The sequence below is a fragment of the Danio aesculapii genome, chromosome 3 (assembly GCF_903798145.1).
Source record: "Danio aesculapii chromosome 3, fDanAes4.1, whole genome shotgun sequence".
NCBI lineage: Eukaryota > Metazoa > Chordata > Actinopteri > Cypriniformes > Danionidae > Danio > Danio aesculapii.
Window position 1 is genome coordinate 6,800,653 of NC_079437.1, and position 21,687 is coordinate 6,822,339.

At 39.8% G+C, this 21,687-nt stretch overlaps 1 protein-coding gene across 1 annotated transcript in view; it reads left to right on the top strand.

Annotated features, from left to right (window-relative positions):
* Window positions 1–21,687, top strand: part of LOC130216927 (uncharacterized) — an 80,285-nt gene extending 58,598 nt beyond the window's left edge. The window contains exons 4-6 of the mRNA XM_056448866.1: window positions 6,862–7,533; window positions 8,735–9,403; window positions 19,490–21,687. Of these exons, the coding sequence (XP_056304841.1) occupies window positions 6,862–7,533; window positions 8,735–9,403; window positions 19,490–21,687 (3,539 nt within the window). The remainder of the gene's footprint in view (window positions 1–6,861; window positions 7,534–8,734; window positions 9,404–19,489) is intronic.

Consider the following 21,687-nt stretch of genomic DNA (forward strand, 5'->3'; position numbering starts at 1 on the left):
TGAGACATTTCTGGAGTTCTGCGACTGTGATCCTTTTTGTCGGGTGGATGAAGGAGGTGGCTGATGCGTATGATGAGGTAGGTGAAGTTATTAGTTGTCTTGGTGCGGAGGGAGATGGGGATCCAGTTTGGTGGAGACTAGCGAAAGTGGAGCAGGTCATTCTTCGGCCTTTAGTAGAGGCCTCGGGCTCGAGTATGAAGCCTTGCGTGGCTGTGTGAGGGTGAGAAGCCGCAAATGTCTCAAGCAGAGTGGGGTGGTCTTGTGGGTTGTGTTGCGGATAGTTGTTGTGGCTGATGTTATTGCTGTTGTTGTTTTCCATGTTAAAGTAGGCTGGTAAGTTGGTAGATTGCTTAGTCTGCAGCTTTGTAAAAGCGAAGGCAGATGCAGCTTCTTCAAGACGAAGAAAACTGGAGCAGAAAACTGATATTTTTAGTGCATCAGTATTCATCTGATTGTTGCAAAATACGGAGCTGATGTGGTGCCAGCCATGGCATCATCATTCACATTTTGAAGCACAAAATGTGACAACGAAGACTTGGTACTGTTGGCCACCTTAGGACTTTTTTGCAGGAAGAATGGGACAAAATTACCCTTGAAACACTTGGTGTCTTCAGTCCCTAAATATATTTTAAGTGTTGTGAAAAGGAATGGCAAGGCTACAAAGTGGTAAATGCTTTACTGATACAACTTTTTTTTAAATCTGTTGTAAGAACCAAACTTTATATACGTATTTAGTTTATTTAGAAAAAATCATGAGGAAAACATTGAATCATGTTTGTTTGTTTTGTCTGCAATAAAATACAAGTCAAAGTAAAATTAGAAATCACTACTTTTTTAAAATAATTTCATCTATTAGCCCAATGATGAAACTAACAGCATGGGTGAAGGTGAAATGCGTGTAAGCCTTTTCTAAGAATTCTGTTATTTATATTTATATTTGTTTTCAGCTTTGAGTTTAATCTGACTCTAATTTTCAGTGACTGTCAAATTTAGACTATGTTTCTAATTGTAAAAACAGATCACATTCATCGGTTACGATTCAATCTAGAGTTTTAATCTATATCTGATTCCATATTTTTCAGTTATATGCTTAATAGGGACACAATGATGCACAGTTTTCAAGCCCCGAGCTCTCAACATTCTGAAATTAGTCAGAGGATGTAGGGTTAACTAATACACAAATAGGCTGGTTGCCTCCTGCTCACTCATACTAAAAGTGAAGTTTGAGTAATTTCAGTGATTAAAAATAAATTAAAAGGTCTTCATGCTGCTGTGCCATACTGCTCTGTACAGTCAAATAAGCCTTGAATTAGTTTATCATGTACACAGATGGGTGACATGGTGGCAGAGTGGGTAGCACAGTCACCTCACGGCAATAAGGTTGCTGGTTCGAGCCCCGACTGGCTCAGTTGGCATTATGTTCTCTCCGTGTTTGCATGGTTTTCTTCTTGGTGCTCCACTTTCTCCCACAGTCCAAAGACATGCTGTACAGGTATATGAGTGTGTCTGAGATTGTATAGGGTTTCCCAGTACTGGCTTGCAGCTGGAAGGTCATCCGCTGTGTTAAACATATGCTGGATAAGTTGGCGGTTCATTTCGCTGTGGCAACCCCATATTAACAAACGGACTAAGCCGAAGGAAAATAAATGAATAAATGTACACAGATCAAGTTTGCACCAGACTCCACTTAATCTACTAGATATAAAAGATTTCAGGAGAATTCAGAATGAATCAAAACTTAACACTTTATTTTCCAGATTGAAGTGCATCATGCCAATTACAGAATCAAAGAATAAAAAGCCAATTCAGAAATGTACTACATCAATTGAAGTGTTCAGATGCAAAAACCTCTAAATGCCGTCTGAAATTTCCATCGAAAATGAACATTTTCCTCAACCTCCTTTGTTTATGTTGAGATGTTTTACTTTATAGACCAAGAAAAGGACTTATTCTTTGCCATAAAAGTGATTTTACTAAACATACACACAGGAGCCTGATAAAAATACTCCTTTTAGAGGAAAATTTCAGACAGCATTTAGAGGTTTTTGCATCTGAACTCTTCAATTACTCAAAGATAGATCCATAGATGGATGAAGTATGTTGCAGTAAATAAGTCTATTATGCAAAAGCTCAGAGACTCGCTGAAACGGTGCATCTTCGCTACAAGATCCCAATAACATTTTTGCACCTTTCCCTTAAATACTCAACTAAGACAAAGAACCATAAATTCAAGACAATAAAAGCTTCACAAGGACGCTTGTTGTGTTATGAGTTGGTGTGAAGAGCATTTTCCCTGGAGTGGAGCATCTGTCGAAGATCTTATCAAAGTCAAAACGCAGATAAACAGATTCACAAGAAGTTAAATTGTGAAATATTACTGTGATATTGAGACCACTTTACCCATCACACAGAGGCATTTAAAATGATACCTAAAAATGATACTTAAAAAAGGGAAAAAGTATAGATCCACAAGATACACCATATTGAGAGCTTGGACATAATATTAGTGAGCTGCACTGGTGGAGAAGGTGAATTCAAGGGCAGAGAGGGGGGCTCGGGGCGGGTGACAGACAGTTGAACAACTGTTTTCATAGCTGATCTTCTTCTCAGATTAGAAAGTTTATTGTTTTAGTGCCTGACAATTCTCATGTCTTGCCTCATGGAATTTCATAACAGTTCTCAGGGTCTGATATTATGGAGAAATTTAGCCATTCAAACCAACTATTTCTGATTTGGGGTTATACTACCTCTAAACTTAGCTGTTTTAGTTTCATTGTCCAACCCCTGTATGTATGTTAATTAATGTGCACACAGCACCCCATACTGACAGAAAAAAAAAAAAACACAGAATTGTTGACATTTTTCCAGATTGCAAAAAAACCTGAAATATCACATGGTCCTCAGTATTTAGACCCTTTACTGTTACACTCATATATTTAACTTAGGTGCTGTCCATTTCTTCTGATTAGATTAGATTAGATTAGATTCAACTTTATTGTCATTACACATGTACAAGTACAAGGCAACGAAATGCAGTTTAGGTGTAACCAGCAGTGCAATAGCAGCAAGTGCAGGATACAGGTATAAGTTATAAAGTGCAGTTATAGAAAAACTATGGTGATATTTACAGATGGATGTACTATCAACATTATATACAGGTTGTATTAGCTATGAACAGATTTACAATAAATGAATATATGTACAGGATACTATTAAAAGCAGAAGTGTGCAGACAGATAAACATAATTACAAATGTCCATGTGCAGTGGGTATGTCCAGTTCAAGTAAATGAATCAGTGCAATGAATATGTGCAAACTGTAAATGTGCAAATGTTAAATAGTGCAGTGATTGTGAGGAGTATAAGTTAGAGGAGTGTGGGGGGTGTATTGGGGGGGCAAAAGAGTCAGTGAGGGGCAGAGTTCAAAAGGGGAGACAGCTCTGGGGAAAAAGCTGTTCCTCAGTCTGCTGGTTTTTGTCCGGGGGAGCCTGAAGCGCCTGCCGGAAGGCAGGAGAGAAAACAGTCTGTGAGCAGGGTGAGAGGTGTCCTTAAGAATACTGCGTGCTCGGCGCAGACAGTGTTTCTTCTGGATGTCCTCTATGGCTGGCAGTGTGGCCCCTGTGATGCGTTGGGCAGTTTTCACCACCCGCTGCAGTGCCTTACGCTCAGCAACAGAGCAGCTTCCATACCAGACTGTGACGCAGTTGGTCAGGATGCTTTCTATTGTGCAGCGGTAGAAGTTCACCAAGACGGCTGATGAAAGCTGGTTTTTCTTTAGTTGCCTAAAGAAGAATAGGCGCTGGTGAGCCTTCTTGACCAGGCTGGAGGTGTTGGTGGTCCAGGAAAGGTCCCTAGAGATGTGGGTCCCCAGGAACTTGAAGGATGAGACAGGCTCAATGGCCATCCCATTAATGTGGATGGGATCATGCGAGCCTGTTCGTCCCTTCCTGAAGTCCACAATGAGCTCCTTGGTCTTGCTGGTGTTAAGGAGCAGATTATTGTCGGTGCACCAGGTGGCCAGATGCTGTATCTCCTCCCTGTAGGCAGTCTCATCATTATAGCTGATTAGACCAATCACTGTGGTGTCATCTGCAAATTTGATGATGGTGTTGGATCTGTTCACAGGCCTACAGTCGATGGTAAAAAGGGAGTAGAGGAAGGGGCTCAGCACGCAGCCCTGTGGTACACCAGTGTTAAGTGTGACGGTGGTGGAGCAGATGTGGCCTGATCTAACATTCTGAGGTCTGTTAGTCAGAAAGTCCATAACCCAGTTGCAGAGAGACGCGTTGATATCCAGGTCTCTGAGTTTGATCAGTAACTTAGAGGGTATGACAGTGTTGAATGCTGAGCTGAAGTCAACAAACAGCATTCGTGCATAAGTGTTTTTATTGTCCAGGTGTGTGAGTACAGAGTGCAGTGCTATGGAGACGGCATGTGTGCTCCTGTTGCCACGGTAGGCAAACTGATGTGGGTCCAGTGTGGATGGCAGAGAGTCTTTCAGATGTGCCAGGACCAACCGCTCGAAGCACTTCATGATGATGGGTGTGAGTGCTACAGGGCGGTAGTCATTCAGGCATGTTGGGCTGGAGTGTTTAAGCACTGGCACAATAGAGGTGGTTTTGAAGCATGTTGGCACAGTTGCTAGGTTAAGTGACAGGTTGAAAATGTCTGTGAATACCCCAGCGAGCTGTTCTGCACATGCTTTGAGAACGCGCCCAGGGATACCGTCTGGTCCAGCAGCCTTACGCACATTGATCCGACTCAGTGCGGTGTAGACTTCTGAGGAGGTGAGTGTGATAGGTGAGTGGTCGGTTAAGGTAGTGTTCCTGGTGTAGGGTTCTGTATTGTCTCTTTCAAAGCGGGCATAAAAGTCATTTAGCTCGTTCAGGAAGGAGACATTTGTGGCTGTGGGGGTGGACTGGCTGGGTTTGTAGTTGCTGATGGCCTGGATGCCCTGCCACATGCGCCGAGGATCAGAGTTGGAAAAGTGCTCCTCTAGCTTTAGCTTGTAACAGTGCTTGGCCTTTTTGATGCCCCTCTTCAGATTAGCCCTGGAAGTGCTGTAGGCCTGTGTATCCCCTGATCTGAATGCAGTGTTGCGTGCCTTCAGCAGGAGGCGCACCTCCTTGTTCATCCATGGCTTTTGATTTGGGTATGTGGTGATCTGTTTCTGGGTTGTAACACTGTCTATGGTGGTGTTGATATATTCCAGAACAGAGGAAGTGTAACTATCAATGTCTGTGTGAGAGCCACATGTGGCCTGGGAAGCAAACATACTCAAGTCTGTGTGTTCAAACCTGTCCTGGAGTGAGGAGTCTACCCAAGCTGGCCACACTTTGATGGTCCTTACTTTGATGGACCTGTTGATTTCTGACAATTACTGACTTAGTATGATATAATCTAGGGGCTAAATCAAACTTTCTTTAAGTATGAGCAAGCATGGGGAGGCCTATTATTACTTAAAGGAAATTAGTTTACAGTTATATCCTCTATCTAAGTACCAGAACTGGCGAGGATGTGTCCGTGAGCAGATGAAACTGGCCAGCATACTGACTCTAAGCAACTTCGGTTAAACGATGAACCATTAACTGAAAATAAGGATTAAATTAGACCTAATCACAACCTATAAAGTGATCAGCTTGAATTGGATGAATCTCAATTTAAATTCTTATAAATTTGAGTCAACATCCAAAAAAATTGGGTGGGGCTTGTACCAAATTTATTTCCAATCTTGTACCATCCATTTATTTCTAAAAACATATGAACTTGATGAGTTTTGTCACTAAAAACAAACTTCTGGCATCTTCTCTTCAGTTTAGAGAGTTTTATTGCATGTTATCTGTTTTTGAGAGGTCCTTTGTTTTAGAACAACCCAGTCTTACAGGGAGATGAACAGACAACATTATGCATTATGTGAAAGAGTTTTTCAAAGCAGCTGGTCAACTAAAAGGGGTCTGGCTACAGACTCGGTGCAGATGCAATCTGAGCTGCATGCAATGCTTTTTAATGGGCTTACCTAACCCCAAGCCATACCCTACCCGTCACAGTGACATCACTTGCTCCATTGAGTTACAAGAGTCTAAATGATCATATGCATTTGTTTATATGACAAAACATGTCTTTTTTCACCAAAGAAGGTCCATACTGACTCCAAAGGCAGATACTGATAAGATCAGGGCCTGGTGTGTGGACTTTGGGGGTTTTACGATGTGGTCACATGTTGATTGGTCAGTTTGAATGTCTCAGTATTCGGACTTTGGTCACATGGTCAAGAAAGATACAAAATAGGTGGTAAAACGCTGCTCTGGCTCTTTTCCTGGCCTGTGCTTTCCTGCTCTACTCCTCTCCTGATCTGGAGTCTATCTTCTCTGGCTCTACCGCTCACAGGCTGTCTTTGAGGCCTGCTTACTCTCTTTTGTCTCTCTCTCCCTCCCCCTGTCTCTCTTTTTCAGGTAAGGTTATTTTTACATTTAAGCTGGATACAATTATTATCACATGTTTTTGTAATTTCATATTTGATCATTTTATAGTTATTTTGTAATTAATTCAGTTGTAACCATGGAGAATTATTGTGATTAAATCATCTCATTTTCAAGTATTTGTGAACTACTTTTGATTTAACATCAACACTTAACTGTTCCATATTGCAATACAATACAATCACATAATATCAACGCTCTCCCACATTTATAGCTAATAATACTAACTACAGTTCAAACCGCTGGGGTTAAAACCCAGTCTTACAGAGTGCATTGTGTCTGACATTGCTTCTCTGAGAGATGCAATCTCTGCTTGCATCATAAAGGCTGCATCCAGATATTATTGGGTCAACTGATCAGAGTCTCTGTTTTGTGTGTTTCAGTGAGTGATGTGACAACTTTAAGGATTGTTCTTTTGGGTAAATGCAAGTCAGTGAACAGTCGAGTGGAAAATATCATCTTAGGAGATGTGGGGCTTTATAGTAAAGTTTATCAAGATGTGGAGAGAGTTGGAGGAAAATTGAAGGACAGACACGTGACGCTCATCAACAGTCCTCAGCTGCTCCAGCCTCATGTTTCACTTCATCAAATCACACAGACTGTCAGAGAGTGTGTGCGTCTATCTGATCCAGGACCTCATGTCTTCATGATCGTACTGCAGTATGGAGACTTCACTGAAGAAGACAGATACAGAGTGAAAAGTGTCCTGAAGGAGTTCAGTCAAGAAGCCATCAGACGCACCATAGTGCTCACGACTGATGAAAAATCATATGGATCAATATTGTCTTCTATAGTCAAGAATGATGCAGTAAATCTGTTAATAAAGGAGTGTGGAGGACGACATCTGCAGCTGTATGAAGGAAAACAAGAATGGCAATCTGACGCATTGAAGAGGTTTGAGGAGATTCTGAAGGGAAACGCGGAACAATATCTCTCTTGTGAGAGATATAAAGATGTTAAAGGGACATCAGTCGATGAAGAGGAGACCAGATCTGAGGAAGAACATGACAAGAGTCACAACGATTATGGAGATCTTAAAGAGAGATGCAATGAAGGTTTTTATTTTTCATTTTTATTATTATTGTTTTTATAATTGAGCATCTAAGACTATGATAATAAACCAACACAATCTCACGGCAATTCGTAACTTTTTGCTTTAGTGGCTAATTTGTATGAATTCGTACGATCTAATCCGTACAATTTTGTACGATTTGCTCATCCCCCAATGACGGTTGGGTTTAGGGGTGGGGTTAGGGGCCACGCCTCCTTTTTAAAATCGTACAATTTCGTATGATTGAACTCGTACGAATTCGTACGAATTAACCACTAAACTGACAAATCGTAAAATACTTACGTTTTCTCGTGAGATCAGGCTGTAATAAACACACTTTTTCACAATACACAACCACTTCCAATACTTTCTATGCATTGAAAACTGCGATCTCACAAAAACTTGAATGGGAGGTTTTTATATTCAGTTTGACTTTCCCAATATATATTTGCATTTATCTTATATTGCATTAATAAGCTAAGTTATACATACACCTATTACAGAACCATAAGATCTAATGATCTAATGTAAAAACTTACTTAAAAACTTATATATATACATATGAATGAGTTCTGATGCAAATACCGCTAAACACCACTTCCACCAAGAAATGAGCTAATGACATTGAATGAATACTTTAGGCACGTACTTTTAAAAGACGGAGTTCGATGTACTGCATGAACCTGTCCGACTGTTAGTGAATGGCAAATGAAAATGTCATATCTACAAAATTGTGAGAAAATTGTGATCTTTATTTTAGGCAAAAAAATCGTGATTCTCATTTTAGCCAGAATCGTACAGCTCTAATATATATATATATATATATATATATATATATATATATATATATATATATATATATATATATGTATATATATGTATGTATGTATTTATATATGTATATATATGTATGTATGTATTTATATATATATATATATATATATATATATATATATATATATATATATATATGTATTTTTTTATATATATATATATGTATATATATATATATATATATATATATATATATATATATATATATATATATATATGTATTTATATATATGTATGTATGTATGTATTTATATTTCTAGAATGAACTGCAAGTAAAGATAATTAAACAATGAAAATTAAAAATTTTAAATAACTAGGATACAGCATGAGTGTCAACATTGTTCTCTTATGTCGCTTGATGTGTTTTTCAGAGTCAGCAGATGCATATGGACAACAGAAGCTAAATCTGATTCTGTGTGGAAGTGATGAAACACGTACGGTCTCGGTGTCAAAGCTTCTCAGTCATTTCAGTCAGACAGAAAGCAGTGGAGTGAGTGTGAAGAAACAGAAGATTCATGGTCGTCAGATCAGTCTTGTGAATCTTCCAGCTCTCGGTCAGCTCTCAGAGGAGGAAGTGATGCGTCAGACTCTCCGCTGTGTGTCTCTCTGTGATCCTGGAGTTCATGCTTTCCTCCTCATTGTTCCTGTTGGACCACTGACTGATGAAGATAAAGCTGAAATAGAGAAGATCCTGAAGATATTTGACTCTAGAGATCACTTCATTCTGCTCTTCACAACAGAGCTCACTGATGATGGATTTGCAGCAGATTTTGTCAACACCTATCCAGAATGTCAGAGGTTGATCAGCCATTGTGGAGGTCAGTACAGAGTGATTGGGTTAAAGGAACCTGAAGAATCCAGACAGATCCCAGAACTGCTGGAGTATTTAGAGAAGTTAAAGACTGAACTATATTCACCCCAAGTGTTTGTGAAAGTGCAAGAGAGCAGAGCCAGATGTGAACTGGATGAACAACATAAGAAAGAATTGAGTGAAATGAAAAGTAAAATCAAAGAGCTGGAGGACAAGATTCAGTCAGATGGTGAGTTTTATTTTGTGCTGTGCTTTCATTTTTTAGTAACACTTTATTTTAATATGGGTCAAAAAAAGTTAAATATAATTGTTTTGTACACTTCAGCTTCTCATCAGATGTATGTAAAACATTTGGAATAAGTACACTTACAAGCACAAACAAATCAAAATTTCTTTAGTATTAGAAGCATCTCATCTATTAAGCTAGAAAAGAGTCACCGGCTTTGTTTGCACTGTAGAAGTCCATCAATTAGCCCAATGATAAAACTAAAAGCATGGTCGAAGGTTAAATGCGTGTGATTCTGAAAAGAATTTTGTTATTTGTTAGAATTTATTTATATTGGTTTTATAGCTTTGAATTTAATCTGACTCCAATTTTGAGTGACCGTCAAATTTAGACTGTATAATTGTAAGAACAGATCTCACTCATCATTTGATTCAATTCAATTCACCTTTATTTGTATAGCGTTTTTACAATGTAGATTGTGTCAAAACAGCTTCACATAGAAGATCATAGTAAATTGGAACAGTGTAGTTCAGTTTGTAGTGTTTAAGTTCAGTTCAGTTTAGTTCAGTTCAGTGTGGTTTAATAATCACTACTGAGAGTCCAAACACTGAAGAGCAAATCCAACGATGCGCAGCTCTACAGATCCCGACCCCGAGCAGGCTCAGATGGACACGACCATTTCTCCGCTGGCCAAACCTCTTGTGCAGAGCTGCAGTCAAGGCGCCGGAGGCTGGAAGCTGAATCTTAGTGAAGACTCGTCTGTCTCTGGAGTGTCACAGGAATCAGTCTCATGCTCTCCACTCCTTCAAGACCACCACAGTAGCTGCTCAGGATACGGCCTGGTCCAGGATTATGGAAACCTTGGGATCATCTCGTCGCTGGTCTTGGATCGAATCAGTAGCGCTGCAAAGTCTGAGGGCCTCGGGAAGAGTATCCCCAGGTGGAAATAGAGAATAAAGAAAATAATTAGCGTAGCTGCAGTTCATAGTGTACATAAACGAGATGCAGAAACCTTTGTGGAGTACATTCATCTATCATACCGCTAAGTGATGCCCTGAGTGTATGCTTTACTAAAAAGATAGGTCTTTAATCGAGTTTTGAACTGCGAGAGTGTGTCTGAGCCTTGGACATTATCAGGAAGGCTATTCCAGAGTTTAGGAGCTATAAATGAGAAGGCTCGACCTCCTTTACTCGACTTTGCTATTCTAGGTACTACCAGAAGCCCTGAGTTTTGAGATCTTAAAGAGCGAGTTGGATTGTAGCAAGACAGAAGATTGGTTAGATAGACAGGAGCTAGATTATTTAAAGCTTTATATGTAAGAAGCAATATTTTAAATTCAATACGAAACTTAACAGGCAGCCAGCGTAAGGAGGATAAAATTGGGGTGATGTGATCAAATTTTCTAGACCTGGTAAGAACTCTGGCAGCTGCATTTTGTACTAATTGAAGTTTGTTAATAGAGGATGCTGGGCAGCCAGCAAACAGAGCATTACAGTGGTCCAGCCTAGAAGTCATAAAAGCATGGACTAGCTTTTCTGCATCTGAGATGGGTAGCACCACATAGATCATAGATTCGTAACATTAGTTTTGTGACATGGGATATATGATTTTTAAAAGTTAAATTGCTGTCTAATTTGACACCCAGATCTTTTATAGTAGAGCTAACGCTAACTTTGTATCCCTCTAGTTGTAGGTGGAGTTGTGAGATCTGCTGTGTACAGGATTTTGGCCCAATAAGTAATAATTCTGTTTTGTCTGAGTTTAAGAGAAGATAATTGTTGGTCATCCAGTCTTTAACATCTTTAATACACTCAGTTAGCCTGGACAGTTTAGGCGTCTCGTCAGGTTTAGTTGAAATATATAATTGAGTATCATCTGCATAGCAGTGAAAGCTGATCCCATGTCTTCTAATAATGTCTCCCAGGGGTAGCATGTATATTGTAAACAGCAAAGGGCCTAAAACTGATCCTTGAGGCACCCCATACTTCACTGGGCTGATTTGTGAAGGCTGTCCATTAATATTCACAAACTGGTAACGGTCAGCAAAGTATGACTTAAACCATTGTAGAGCCTGTCTCTGGACACCTGTAGAATTTAAGCGATTTATGACTCAATCATGTCACAACATAATGGTAGCACAGACTCCACTTAATCTACCAGATATATTTTTGTGGAGTATTGTGCTTTAGTGCTCAAGTATTCAATAGGCCAATAGTCACCAAATGACACTTGCTTATACTAGTAGACATCTTTAAACAGAGCAGCAATGCCTCCAACTCTAGGAGGGGCTGCTTAATTTAGATCTTCTGTCATCTAACCAAGGTTTATTTAAAAAAAAAAAAAATCCAGACAATTTGTGTTGATAAAATTGTTGACTAGAAGTGACTTATTGTTAAGTAATCGGATGATTAAAAGTGCTAACCTAACAGTTTTACTTACTTTTCATTCAGTACTCTCAGATTTAATTGACACCAGATCTGAATGATTTGCTATACCACTTAAGGTCTTAGACTTTCTGTCACATAATAAAACATAGCTTTAGGCACACTGGGTTCCAGCTTGCCCTGTAAACATTTAATAAAGATACTGTTATCTAAGCACGCACCATACAGACATAACTGAGAGCTGTTATGTTCACCAACTGAAGACGGTGTTGTAAAAAAAAAATGAGAAGAAAGAACTCTGTCCAGGAGACTCGAACAAGCAGAATTGATTTATTGAGATGTGTTGGTTGAGAAGTCTGCAGTCTGCAAGTTTATCACAAGTCTGTAGTATGTCTAAAATAAATCTTGTCTATAAAGTGTTTTTAGTAGTGGCTAGGTGGAGATGGCTAAACAAAGCATGAAGTACTGGGGTCAGCAAGGTAAACGACATTTCCCCAGCCCTTATCAACAAAATAGTAGCATGCAGTAATCAAATGAAGTACTGGGGTCACCAAGGTTAAAACTTGCCCAGCCCTGATCTCATATGGGTGTTAGAAACCTGCCCAGCTAATGACCACACAAGTAAATCAACAAAAGGGTTTTTTGCCCTAAAAGTATCACCTGAAGACAAAAGAAGAGTTGTTGAGACCCTGCCCATAGACTTTGCATCACTTTGGCACAGCCAGTGCTCAGGAAAGCAAAAGGTTTTTAATGTTTCTCACACCCTAGCTAGAGTTTTGAATGAAATGAGCTAATTAAAAACCAAAGAATATAACTTTTCAGTTATATATAGATTTTTGTTAATTTGGACTAGAATATATAAATTTATATTCCCACAACGGTGAATTGTTAAGGCCTTGGTGCTGTGGCAGAGGCCGGAGGACTCTCATAGGTGGAGGACAAGGCGGGTGTGGAGCTCACCACTTTTTGGTTGCTAATTGGGGGCTTGCAGCAATGGAGTGTGAGAGTACCAGCAAGCACCAGTTAGTTCCAGCAAACACTAGTTCCTCCATCTTTAAGAAGCTCAAAAGAGGCGAGTCAGGTGAGATGGAGAGTGTGTCTGGTGACAGAAGCTGTGGGATCACTGGCTATTAAAATATGTTTGTCCTCGCTGTTCTCTTGGAGATCACCAGTGCTGAGGCTTATTGGTGTTCTGATTCATCACAGTCTATCTGTGCAGAGCTAAGTGTGCAGGTGACTGTGTCCATGAGCAGTGGTTGTTTTGGCTGCATGGCGTTGTCACTGTCCTTGTGAGATGCATCAGCCACAAGTCCACTCAAGTGCTGTGGTCATTCAGACACTTATCAGGGGTGTGTGTGCCATTTGAGTTGAGTTCAGTGGCACATACTTCTCCCTCTATCATCCATCAGCTGTATATGTTGTCCTTTATCACTTGTACCAAGTTTGTTTGGATGAAGGCCGTCTGATGTAAACAGCTGTCTTTGATTCCAGAATTCAAGTCAATTCACCTTTATTTGTAAGCGCTTTTACAATGTAGATTGTGTCAAAGCAGCTTCACATAGAAGATCATAGTAAATTAAATCAGTATCAGTTTAGTTTTCAGAGTTTAAGTTCAGTTCAGTTTAGCTCAGTTCAGTGTGGTTTAATTTTAACACTGAAGAGCAAATCCATCGATGCGCAGCTCCACGGGTGCTAAACCATGCAAGCCAGGGGCGGCATCGGCGAGGAAAAAACGTCACCAATTGGTGAAAGTGAAGGATAAAAAACCTGGAGAGAAACCAGGCTCAGCTGTGCACGACCATTTCTCCTCTGGCCAAACCTCTTGAGCAGAGCTGCAGTCTAGGCGCTGGAGGCTGGAGAGCACTGGATGCCCATCATGGAGAAGCTGCAGGTGGGAGAGGTCACCGGCTGGTGTACAGACTGGCCCTTCAATGTGAGGACTCGTCTGTCACTGGGGTCTTACAAGGATCAGTCTCTTGCTCTCCACAGCAGCTGCTCAGGATATGGTCTGGTCCAGGATTATGAAAACCTCTGGAATAATAAAAAAAAGACTAACATAAGCGCAGATGCTGTTCAAATTATAATGTCTTTAGCAAAGTGCGTCGGCTGTTATGCAGACTAACAATCCTTTAGATGATTTGAATTTCAACAGCTTTTGCGTGTTATGTGTATGCTAATGCAAAGAGATGTGTCATTAATCTAGTTTTAAACTGAGAGTGTGTCTGCTTCCTGAACTGTGCTAGAAAGGCTGTTCTAGAGTTTAGGTGCCAGATATGGGAAAGATCTACCCACCCACAGTTGATGCTGATATTCTGGGAATAAGCAGTTGTCCAGAATTAATTGAGCATAGTGGACATGAGGGACTATAATACACCAGGAGCTCCCTCAAATACTGGGGAGCTAAGCTGTTCAGGGCTTTGTAGGTAGTAAATAAAATGTTAAAATCTATACGGGATTTAATGGGGAGCCAATGCAATGATGAAAAAATATGATCATATTTCTTTGTTCTAGAAATCACTCTAGCAGCTGCATTTTGAACCAGCTGAAGTTTGTTAATAAGGCTAGCAGGACATCCGCCTAGTAACACATTACAGTAATCTAATGGAGAGGTCATGAAAGCATGAATAAGCTTTTCCGCATCAGACATTGATGGCAGATGTTGAAGTTTGGCAACATTTTTAAGATGAAAAAACTCAGTTTTGCAGATGCTTGAAAACTGGCCTTCAAATGACAGGCTGCCATCAAAAATCACCCCCAAATATTTAACTGAAGATGAGGACTGAACTAAGAATCCATCAAGGGTTAAAAAGTGTGTTCTAGGTTTTTGCGTGTGAGGTTTTTGGGTCCAATAAGCAAGACCTCAGTTTTATCTGAATTTAGTAATAAGAAGTTATTTGTCATTCAATTTTTAATCAGCTATACAATGTGTTATTTTCATAAATTCATACAAGTTATCAGGTTGAGAGGAGATATAAAGTTGTGTATCATCAGCATAACAGTGGAAGCTAACTCTGCGTTTTTTTTAATTATATCACCTAGCGCTAGCGTATATAGTGTGATCAGTAAGAGACCAAGAACTGAGCCTTGTTGTACCCCACAGTGTACTGTTGATCTGTATGATGCCTCTTCATTAACTGATACAAATTGATAACATTCAGATAGGTAACTGAACCAGGCAAATGCAGTTCCTGTAATACAAACATCATTTTCAAGCCTATCAAGGAGAATATTATGATGGATTGTATCAAATGCAGCACTGAGGTCCTATAACACTAAAAGAGAAATGCAACCACGATCGGATGACAGAAGGATGTCATTTGTAACTTTTAGGAGTGCTGTCTCTGTGCTATGAAATGCAAGTCCAAAAATCCATAAATTTTTCATAAACAAAAATTTCTTTGTAGGAAGGAACACAGTTTTCTAGTATCTTTGATAGAAAAGGCAGGTTCGAAATGGGTCGATAATTTACTAGTTTTTTTGGGATTAAGCTGTGTTTTTTTAATAAGAGGATAAATGGCAGCTAGTTTAAAAGTTTTAGGAGCATATCTTAAAATTAGGGATGAATTCAAAACATTAAGAACAGCTTCAGAAACTTCTGAAAACAATTGTTTTAATTATTTAGTCAGTATAGGATCTAGCATAGACGTTGTTGATTTGGACGAATTTATTAGTTTAGACAGTTCTTCCTCACCTACAAAATTTGAAGTTTATCCATTATCAGTCTACAGTTCTCTAATTTGGACGATGCTGTTGGAGGCAGATTGATGCTTGTTGATGCTTTATCATTAGTTAGATTTGCTACTGTGTACCCTAGGGTTGTGTTTATTTTCTTCTATTAAAGTTGAAAAATAAGCAGATCTGGTGTACTTTCTTTCCAGGCCAGACAAAAAACCTCGTTTCCATTTTCCGGGCTGCTTTCTTTAAGGCATGTTTACATTTACATTTACATTTAGTCATTTAGCAGACGCTTTTATCCAAAGCGACTTACAAATGAGGACAAGGAAGCAATTTACACAACTATAAGAGCAGCAGTGAACAAGCGCTATAGACAAGTTTCAGGCGTGTAAAAGTCTAAGAAGCAAAACATTAGTAGAAATTTTTTTTTTTTTTTTTTTTTTTTTAGAGAGAGAGAGAGAGAGAAAGAGGGCTCAGTTAGTGGTATAGCCAGAGAGGCAATTGCAGATTAGGAGGAAAAGTGGAGACTAAACAGTTGCGTTTTTAGTCGTTTCTTGAAGACAGCAAGTGACTCTGCTGTTCTGATGTAGTTAGGGAGTTCATTCCACCAACTGGGCAGATTGAATGTGAGAGTTCGGGAAAGTGATTTCTTCCCTCTTTGGGATGGAACAACGAGGCGACGTTCATTCACAGAACGCAAGTTTCTGGAGGGCACATATATCTGCAGAAGTGAGAGCAGATACGAAGGAGCACAGCTAGAGGTCACTTTGTAAGCAAACATCAGAGCTTTGAATTTGATGCGGGCAGCAACTGGAAGCCAGTGCAAACGGGTGAGTAGCGGAGTGACATGTGCTCTTTTGGGTTCATCAAAGACCACTCGTGCAGCTGCGTTCTGAAGCAGCTGAAGAGGTTTGATAGAACTACCTGGTAGCCCGGCTAGCAGAGAGTTGCAATAGTCCAGTTTGGAGAGGACAAGAGCTTGAACAATGAGTTGAGCTGTATGTTCAGATAGGAAGGGTCGGACCTTTCTGATGTTATAGAGTGCGAATCTGCAAGATCGAGCAGTTCTAGAAATGTGGTCAGAGAAGTTCAGTTGGTCATCAATCGTAACTCCAAGGCTTTTTACCATTTTGGATGCAGTGATGGTTGCTCCATCCATCTGGATTGAAAAGTTATGGTGAAGAGTCGGGTTGGCAGAAACTTCAAGCATTTCCGTTTTCATGAGGTTAAGCTGGAGATGATGATCTTTCATCCAGAGTGAAATGTCTGACAGGCAGGCTGAAATGCGAGCTGGAACCGAGGGATCATCAGGGTGGAAAGAGAGGTATAGCTGGGTGTCATCAGCATAGCAGTGGTAGGAAAAACCATGTTTCTGGATGACTGTTCCTAAAGATGCCGTGTAGATAGAGAAGAGAAGTGGTCCAAGCACAGAGCCCTGAGGTACCCCAGTGTATAGATGCTGTAGGTTGGACACCTCTCCCCTCCACGACACCCTGAATGACCTGTCCGAGAGGTAGGAACTGAACCATTGAATAACAGTGCCTGTGACGCCCAGTGACTCAAGCGTAGATAGCAGGATCTGGTGGTTTACAGTGTCAAAAGCAGCTGATAAATCCAGCAAGATGAGGACAGATGATTTAGAGTCTGCTTTAGCCAGTCTGAGGTCCTCCACGACCGAGAGCAGGGCAGTCTCAGTTGAGTGGCCTTTCCTAAAGCCAGATTGCTTGTTGTCCATGAGGTTGTTTTGAGTAAGAAAGTCTAGGACTTGATTGAACACTACTTTCTCCAAAATCTTGGCCATGAATGGAAGCAGGGATACCGGTCGGTAGTGTGCTCATTGTGATTTTTTTCCTAATCTTTTTAAAGTGTAACAAGGAACAATGTCTAACGTGCTAGAAAGGACAGACTCAAAAGTTTCAGTTGCAGTGTCATGCACTTCTGGGCTGCCTGGAATGCTATGAAAAATTTGTAAGATCAGGTAGGTTACTGACAAAGTGATCTTTAGTGCTACCATTTTTATAAACAAAAGAGATTGAAGTAGTCTGAAATTCCTGTAGCCATAAATTTAGGCCAAGAAGCCTTGAAAACATATTTGTCCCTCTTGCTTGGAGTGGTCCACTGACGGCTGAATTTTCAATCTTTTAACTATTTCCAAGAGTTAGAGTAAGTAAGTGAGGGAACAACGGAAGATGAGACAGCTTGAAGATTAGACGGCATAGGGTCTAGTTGACAGGTAGTAAGGTAACTGTATTGGACAAGTTTTGGCACTTCTGTCTTTGAGAAGACAAGGATGCAAGCTAGTGTGTGGTTGTTAAATAAATACATCTTTATTTCTTTAGCTTTTTACAATGTAGATTGTGTCAAAGCAGCTTAACACAGAAGTTCTAGTAAATTGAAACTGTCCAGTTTTCAGAGTTGGAGTTCAGCTTAGTTCAGTTCAGTGTTATGTAATTGTCACCGTTGAAATCTGAAACACTGAGCAAATCCATCAATGCACAGTTTCTCAAGTCCCAAACCAAGCAAGCCAGCGGCGACAGTGGCGAGGAACAAATTTGAAGCCACTAATTGACATAAGTGAAGGAAGAAATACCCGGCTCAGCTGAACACAACCATTTCTCCTCTGGACAAAACATTTATTTACACCCATCCTCTACTTCTCAATATGTTATCCTTTCTGGATGTTGCAACTTCATGTTTCAGTTGAAAGTGGCATTATGCTAAGCTGCACATTTTAAGCCACTTCAGTTGACCTTTAAAAGGTTCAGTTGACCTTTTTCAAGCTGTTTGGACAGAAATGTGTGTAAGTATAGTGTATAAACTGTCATATTGAGGTGAAATAAACACACCTGCGGTCCCCCCGCCCACCAATATTGATTGACAGGCGCGCATTAACATGTCCAGTAGTTACGTGTATGATCATATCAACAAGACAGGACGAGCGCATAGCAGCCGGAAATAAAAGGTGTGTTCAGTTCGCTAAGATCATCAATCATCATCAAACGTGATCAAGAGTGAGTTTCACATGTTTAAAATGTTTTAAAACAGAGCACGTGTGTAATGAATTACAGCGATTTAGCTTAGCTTTACTTCATCAGCACAGCCACGTGTCAAAACAATTATAAAGTAAGATGCTTCAATTGCGGTTTGTGGACGTTAAATCAGGTTTATTTTATACATTAACATAACAGATATTCATACAGCAGTGGAGATTAACCTGTATCCTGTCACATTTGCGTGCAAAAAGAGTGCAAAGCTTAACGCACTCTCTCTCTCTCTCTCTCTCTCTCTCTCTCTCTCTCTCTCTGTGTGTGTCTGCTGCGCTATGTGTGTGTGTGTGTGTCTGCTGCGCTATGTGTGTGTATGTGTGTCTGCTGCGCTATGTGTGTGTGTGTGTGTCTGCTGCGCTATGTGTGTGTGTGTGTGTGTATGTCTGCGCTATGTGTGTGTGTGTGTATGTGTCTGCGCTATGTGTGTGTGTCCTCGCTATGTGTCTGTGCGTGAACTTTGTAATGATATTGTGTGTGACTCATTGTTGCAACTCACAAAAATGCATCAAATACTGATTGTTAAAGTTCTTACTGTAGTATTTCTCACACATGTTATGTGAGATCTGCTTCCTGAGGCAGCCGAGGGCGGCGATTGCTGACAGGCACGTGGGAACGGTGGGCGGGGAGGACTAGCCTTAAAGGGCCAGTACAAAAAAAACAGCAAAACCTTTTTTCCAGCTATAATATAGACACTTCAGACAGCTCTAATAAATAATCTAATGGGTGTTTTGAGCTGAAACTTTACAGACACATTCTGGGGACACAAAAGACTTATATTAAAGATTCATATTAAATATGAAAAAAGGGGTAACCTATGTGCCCTTCAATATTTAGTTTTTTTTTTATATAGTCATCATTTAACCAACCAGTTCAATGTAAAAAGCTGTGCTGTTTATGCTTTATGCTTATGTTTGAAAGTTCTATAAATTGCTGAATTAAAAAATGCACAAATATTCATTATTTTTGAAATATGACTTTTCAGCTGCTGAAAATCCAGAAGATCTCGAGTGTCTGAGGATTGTGTTGATTGGAAGGACAGGAAATGGAAAGAGCGCAACAGGAAACACTATTCTAGGAAGAAATGAGTTTCTCAGCCAATTAAACACAGATTCAGTGACGACGGTGTGTGAGAAGAGAGTTGGAGAAGTTGCTGGTCGATCAGTAGCTGTCGTTGATACTCCAGGACTCTTCGACACGACACTAACAAATGATCAAGTGGTGGAAGAAATAGTGAAGTGTGTTTCACTGTCAGCTCCTGGACCTCATGTGTTTGTCATTGTGGTGAGTTTGGGAAGAATAACTAAAGAGGAGACGGACACTGTAGACCTGATCAAGAAGATATTTGGTCCAAAATCTGCTCAGTTCAGCATCGTTCTCTTCACCAGAGGAGATGATCTTGAGAATCAATCTATAGAGGATTATGTGAAGAGAAGCAAATCTGCAGAACTGCAGAAACTGATCAGAGATTGTGGAAACAGATTTCTGGTGTTCAATAACAAAGAAAAACAAGACAAAACTCAAGTGATGAAGCTGTTAAAGATGATAGAAGAGGTGAAAACTAACAATCAGGGTCGATACTTTACAAATGACATGTTTGAGGAGGCAGAGATGTCCATTAAGAAGAAGATGGAAGAAATACTGAAAGAGAGAGAAAGAGAGATTCAGAAACAGAAAGAAGAGTTACAGGCCAAATATGAGATGGAGATGAAGACACTAAAGGAAAGACTGGAAGAAGAGAAAAGAAAAGCAGATGAGGAAAAACAACAGAGAGAGAATGAGTTTAGACAAAAAGAGGAAAAACTCATCAAAGAGTTTGAAGAGAAACACAAAGCAGAACAACAGAAACAAGAGATGGAGAAACAGAAACTATTAGAAGAGGAAAAACAGAAAAAAGCAGCATATGATCGAGAAATTGAGGAGATGAAGAGAGAGATAGACAACCAGAGAACACAGTATGAACAACAGCAGAAAGAAAGAGAAGAAGAAGACAGAAAGAGAGAAGAGAAATACAGACAAGACCAAGACAAGATGAAAAGTGAACAAGAGCGAATTATAGAAGAATTAAAGACGAAACAAGAAGAAGAAACTAAAGAGAGATTTATGAAAGAGAAAAGAAGAAATCAAGAAGAGGAGGAGGAGAGAGAGAGATGGAGGATAAAAATAAAAGAGGCTGAAAATGACAGAAAAGAGATTCAAGAGGAAGTTAAACGACAGCAGAAAGAATGGGAGGATAAAAAGAAACAACAGATGAAACAAAGAGAGGAAGAAGAAAGAAAAAGAAAAGAGAAACACGAGGAACAACTGAGAGAAAAACAAGAAGAGCTGGAGAAACTGAGCAAGAGATTTAAAAGAGAAAGAGAAGAAGAACGACAGAAGATGGAGGAGGAGAGACAGAAACAGAAGAGAGAAAGAGAAGAAAAGGAGAGAGAATATGAGGAAAAGAGACAGGAGACAAAGAGACATTATGAACGACTGGAACGAGAAAGAAAAGAGGAGTGGGAGAGAAGAAAACACGAAGATGAAGAGAGACGAGAAGAAGAAAAAACTAAATGGAATAAAAAGATTGAAGATCTGAAACGAGAGCAAGAAGAGGAGATCAAGAGAAGACAAAAAGAGCAAATGCAGAGAAAAGACAAAGAGAGAGAACTAAATGAAATGAAACAGAAACATGAAGAGGAGATGAAAGAGATAAAGCAGAAACATGAAGATGAAGCCAGAAAACAAGCAGAAGAGTTGAATGATACCAAAGAGGGAAAAGAGCAGCTCCAACAGAAACTGAAAGAAGATCAGAAAGAACATGAACTGCTGAAAACTCTCCATCAACAGCTCAGAAAACAGAAAGAAAAGGAAATAAAAGAGTTGGAGAAAGAAATGGATCAACTTGTTAAAAGTCTACAGCTCCAGAAAGAAAAAGAAATAAATGAGTTTAAAAAACAAGCTGAAGCGGTCAATGACCTCCTGAAAAACCAGAAAGGAGAGAAAATAGAAGCTCTGCAAACAGAAGTCAAAAGATTCTGCCAAAGCCTGCAAGATCAAAAAGGAGACAAAATAAAGCAAATACAAGATGAAGCAGATAAACTCTGCCAAAGCCTGAAAGACAAGAAAGAAGAGCATCTTAAGAAGCTCCAAGAAGAAGCTGACAAGAAAAACAAATTTGGCTCAAGATGTGTCATTATGTGA